General features: G+C 57.6%; 1 protein-coding gene across 1 annotated transcript; it reads right to left on the bottom strand.

Moving 5' to 3' along the window:
• Positions 1-2,981: 2,981 nt before the first annotated feature.
• Positions 2,982-4,232, bottom strand: ACTL9 (actin like 9). The gene is given in 1 exon segment (XM_037042743.1): positions 2,982-4,232. A coding segment is annotated over 1 exon segment (1,251 nt).
• Between the last annotated feature and the right edge of the window lie 988 nt (positions 4,233-5,220).

Consider the following 5,220-nt stretch of genomic DNA (forward strand, 5'->3'; position numbering starts at 1 on the left):
TGAGATTGAGAATCTCCTCTGAGTAAGCACTTGTCTTTCTTTGTGAGCTCAAGGCTTGTATTCTTTGTTAACCTTTTCATGAACTGTTGTAGTATTTTTCACGGGGGGGTGTGGGCACGGAGGAGATCAGAGTCTCCAGTGCCTTATGCGCTCTGGATGGAAGGGTGGCAGGCAGAGAGCACAGAGGGTTACCCATGGCTCCTGGGCTGAGGGGCAATTTCTAACAACAGACTTGAGGAAGTAAGCTCCCCATCTCTGGGAGTGTCCATCTCTGGGACACATGGGATGGGCATGTGTCCGAAGGGTTGTAGAACGAACTGATGGCACGGGCAAGGTTTGGAGCTGGGGAACCGTAGTCTGTTCTAAACGAGAGTCCACCCAGCAGCCTAGGGGTGGCGGGGATTTTGGCATCCTCCACACTTCTGTAGCTTCTGAGACAAACTGTCCCACATCCCTGTGTGTGGGTGGTAGTGTCCTGGCACTATGGTGTGAGCTGGGTTTCTCATGAGGTCTGGGATGACTGGTTTGTTGCAATCACTGTCATTCAGAATTCGAGGCTCTCAGTATGTTGAGCTTGGAGGCGCTGCCCCTGGTGGGAAGCATAAGTCTCCCCTCACTCCCCATCACTTCCTGAGGGTTCTTGGGGATGCTACAGATCGAAGCTGCCTGGTGGTGGGGAGGTGAGGCATGGGGTCCAATCCTGCATGTTTGTGATCTGGAAACCATGGCCCAACCGTGGGGCCCTCCCTCCTGCTGAGGACCACCTGCTAGCCAGGAATGGGACTGGACACACTGGGACAGGGTGGGTAGGGGTAGGTAGGGCCTCACCTTCACCTATTGTCTGATAGATGTGGGAGGGGTGGCCTAATGCTCTGCAGACAAATGAGTTTCCACTCTGGAATATTTATTGAGAGAGGCTCAAGAAATACTGACTGGTTGAATGAATGAAGGAAGGAAAGAATGACACCTTGGTGTAGGGAGGAGAAGACAGCTTGTGACTATTCTGCTGATAAACTAAGATGTATCCAGGCTGCAGAATGAGGTTTCTGCTTTTTGCTGGGCTGCAGGATCTGAGGGAGACGGTCCTGCCCCCAGCAGGACCCCGGGGTCCTGGGGATGAGGGCAAAGGGAAGAGCAGAGGCCCGTGGCACCCTGTGAGGAGAATGCCCACCTCCTACAAGGCTGGACTCCAGGCCCCTGCAGGGAAAGGGTGGGTGGGAGAGACCTCTATGGCATTCTCAGGACAGGTCCCAAAGAGAGCCCCTGGGGTGGAATCTCAGGAATGTTAGTCAGGACAAGGGTCTCTAGGCCTGGGCGGTTCTCACTCAATGCTTTTCCTGCTAAATGTTAAAAGGAACAGTATTTTGCAGACTCAGCTGTCACCGTGTGAGCTTGACCAGAGCCCAATAAGATACATTTAGCCAACTGCCGAGAAGAACTCCACGTGTAGCTCACAAAGTCGTGCACATAGGCAGTGGTTCGCTTCCCTTCCGGGAGACAGAGCTTTGGATGTGAATCCTGTGCCCTTTACTCACGGCGTGTAAAGAGTACAACCACCTAAGGACAACCATGTCTCATTCCTGAATAGAACACCCCAAGCTATGAACCCCTTGAGTCTGGGAGCAGGAACAGGCTGGGTGTGGTCTGGGGAGGCGAACTGAACTTGGAATCAATCACTAACAGAGTGGAAGGAGATGAGGACCAACAGCCCAGGGCAACAGGCTCCTGGGGACCTGTGTGGGGGTGGAGGGAGGAGCCAGGTCCAGGTGGTGCCCCCACCTGGGGTATCTGCCCCAGGTCACAGTGGGCTGGGCAGCCCTCCATTGCTGCCTACTGCCTGGATAATGCAATGGGGCCAAAGTGCTGGCCCTGAGGGTCGGTTTTGGGGAGACTGAAATCTCAGGGTGCAGTGTCCTGGATGTTCATCATGGGGTGAACCTGGGGGATGGTCTTTGAGGTTCAGAACACAGGGGATGGCCTGGGGCATTAGCAGGGTCACCACAAGATGATCCTGGAGGCCAGAGCCTTCAGGAGGGGCTGAGAAATGGGGTCAGGAGCTGCACCGTGAGGTGGGCCATGAGGGGGTGTTGCTGGGGCAGACTTACTTCCCCAAGAGGTTGAGCTGAGAGCAGTGGGCGCTAACCTGGGGCTTTGGGGTCTCAGAACGTGGTGTTCGTGAGGGTGCAGATGGGGAATGGCCTCTGGGCAGAAGGAGGAGTCTGGGGGAACCAGTCGTGCTGGGAAGGCAGCGTTCGGCGGGAGGGTGAACTTGGGGAAGAGGCCGTGGGTGTGGAAGATCCTTCGGGGGCCTCTGTAGAGGACACACTTAAGGAGCGGAATGTGGGCCTTCGTGGTGGACTTGGGAGTGTGCCACTGACGAGGGGGACACCGGGAGCGCTCGGAGCATCGAAGTGTGGCATAGCTTTGGATAATTAGAAAGGGGAGAGTGACCAGAAGGTGCATTTGGGGTGCTCAGAACCAGGAGTGTTTTGGCCAAGTTGATTCTGGGTGGGGGGTGCCACCTGTAGCAGGCATTAGAAATAGGGGACAGATCGTAAGGGTGGACCTGGGGCTGTGACCCTAGTGGAGAGATTCAGAGAGAGCATCCTGGTGCAAGTTCCTTAGGCGGGAACCGAGTACGGGAGTGGGTTTGGTCGTCCTTGATGGACATATCAGTGAGGTGAATTGGGGAGCCTGGAGCCCAGGGGAATCTTGAGGGGGGCTATATCAAAACCAGGGGATGGGGGTGGTGAGAAATAAAGGGGTCCAAGTCTGAGGATGTCTTGGAGGTGCATTTGGGGGGCGGGTCTTAGAATGAGAGTGCCTTGGGGGCACTGACCATGGGAGACAGGTTTGACGGAGGCAGTGGGTATGTCGGGGCCAGTCCAGGAGTGGACCAGGCTGGCCCTGAGGGAAGGCGAGGCCGAGGTGCCTGGGTAGCAGAAGCTTTACTGACCCTCGTCCCTAAGCCCCTCCCCCACTCAGTAGCATTTTTGGTACACAATCTGGGGCCCCTGCTCCTCATACTGCTCCCTCAGGACCCAGCAGGACTGGAAGGCACCCAGCGAGGCTAGGATGGAGCCCCCGGTCCACACTGATAAGTTCCGCGCGGGATGGGCTGCCACCACCAGGCGCGCGTCCAGGGGCAGACTGCGCAGCAGCTCGGCGCGGAAGCGGCCCTCCAGGCCCACGAAGAGCGAGGAGCCACCGCAGAGCAGCACGTTTTGGGCCACGTCGCCCCGAACCTCATCAGGCACCTTGCCAAGACTCCTTTCGGCCATGGTGGGGACGCCCACGGGCGACAGCCCAGGCCTCTGCGGGGGGCTGAACAGCAGCTCTGGGCACTGGAAGAGCTCCTTACCCAGCGAGACGGTCCGGCCATCGGGCAGCCTCAGGCGCTGCCGGCACTCCTGCTCCGGCCGGGCGCGTTCCTTCTGGAAGTCGGGGGCCACGTAGCAGCAGCGGTGCTTGATGACCTCCAAGGCACCCAGGTCCTGCCGCCCGAGCGGACAGCGGGGACCCAGCAGCACCTCCGCCAGGAAGGCCGTCAGGTGGGTGCCCGCCAGGTCCAGGCGCTCGATGGCGTGAGGCAGGTGGTAGCCCTGGAAGACGGGCACCGTGGAGGTGACTCCGTGGCCGATGTCCACCACCAGCCCGCTGACCCGCCCGTGCGCGTAGACGGACAGCACTGACTGGGAAGCCACGTACATGGCCGGGGAGCACATCGACTCGAAGGCCACCTCCACCAGCTTCTCCCGGTTGGTGGTGGGGCTGAAGGGCTGGTCAGAGAACAGCAGCGGGTGGTCCTGGGGGGCGATACGCAGGTCGTGCTTCAGCAGGTGGCTCCAGATGAGCTCTGCCGCGTCCCAGTCCACCAGGATGCCATTCCTCACCGGCTGCACCAGCGTCAGATCTGGGCACGTGCAGGCGGCCTCGCCAATGAAAGTCGCCAGCAACAGCTGCCCTGTGGTGGTTGGCTTCTGGGGCTGGCAGCCCACGATGGTGGCCACGGTGTAAGTGGGCCGAGCCTGCCCCGCGAAGCCCACCTTACAGGTGCCTGTGCCCATGTCGATGACCACTGCTCTGGCCTTTGGGGGCACCCTGTCCCCCGCCATGCTGGGGATGCCTTCCTGTACAGTCTTGTTCACCAGGAGTCAGTTGAGGGTCCCACCAGGCCTAGGAGCCTCTGGGGAGCCCCGGAGTTCAGAGAGGTTGGAGAGATTTGCGTCCATGACTGCAGGAGCAGGGTGGACTACTGGGCAAGGCTGACCGCTTTCCCTTGAAATGTGGGGTGCAGGGAGAGAAGGTCGAGGCTGGGCAGGGGCAGGAACAGGCAGAGACTGGGAGGGGCGGGTGTGTGACATCAGCCTGCCCACCACCCCTTTCAGAAGGCTTCACAATGCTGGGTGGGGGTGGAGGGGTTGGGGGGTGGAGGTGGCGGGCCTAGAAAGCTCCCAGAAAGCGCCCGTTTATTCTGCACCCACCGCCCCCCTCCTACCACCACCACCACCAACGGGCAAATTTAGAGGAGGATAGAAGAAGGGACATCTTCTAAGAAGGGACATCTCACCCAGCTTTGCCCTTCAGGATCCAGGAAGACCCAGGAGTCCTCCTTCTGCCTTGTTCTGAAGTTATCTATAGTGTGTATTGAGAGCAGGTCAGAAGCCTCCTCAGAACATTAAGCTAGTGATCCCTGGAATATTAATCAGAAGGTGGTCTGCTAGCGCGGCCTTCTGGTTTCCAAGAAGATACAGAAGCCAGACTGCTGTGGAGGGCAATGAGAGGCACAAGCGCCCTTGCACTAGGCTCTTTATTGCTTCTGTTCTTCCTGCTGCCTGGAGCAGCCTCTCTGACCCATTCTTGCAGATCAGGAATTTGCCTCTTCAAATCTCCGCTGGATGCTGCCTCCTCCTGGAAGCCTTCCCTGATTTTCTATCCCATGCTGAATGTAACATGAAGTTATCGAAGTAAGAGCGGCTAAATTTCCTAATTATGTCCAGATTTATTACCCTGGCCTGAGAGTGAGGTTGACTTTTTATTGTTAATTATTTTTGTTTGTAGTCTAATGCATACTTTTGCCAATGTTCATTTCCTCAAGTATTTGTGGAAGTTCCAGGCACTCTCAGCTTTCTTGAGATACAACGGACACATAACACTGCATGAGTTTAGAGGGTGCAGTGTGTTGATGATCGCCCCTGTAGAGATCGTTAACACCCACAC

The sequence above is a fragment of the Sturnira hondurensis genome, unplaced genomic scaffold (genome assembly GCF_014824575.4).
Source record: "Sturnira hondurensis isolate 20B ecotype Veracruz unplaced genomic scaffold, ASM1482457v3 Scaffold0003693, whole genome shotgun sequence".
Classification (NCBI taxonomy): Eukaryota; Metazoa; Chordata; class Mammalia; order Chiroptera; family Phyllostomidae; genus Sturnira; species Sturnira hondurensis.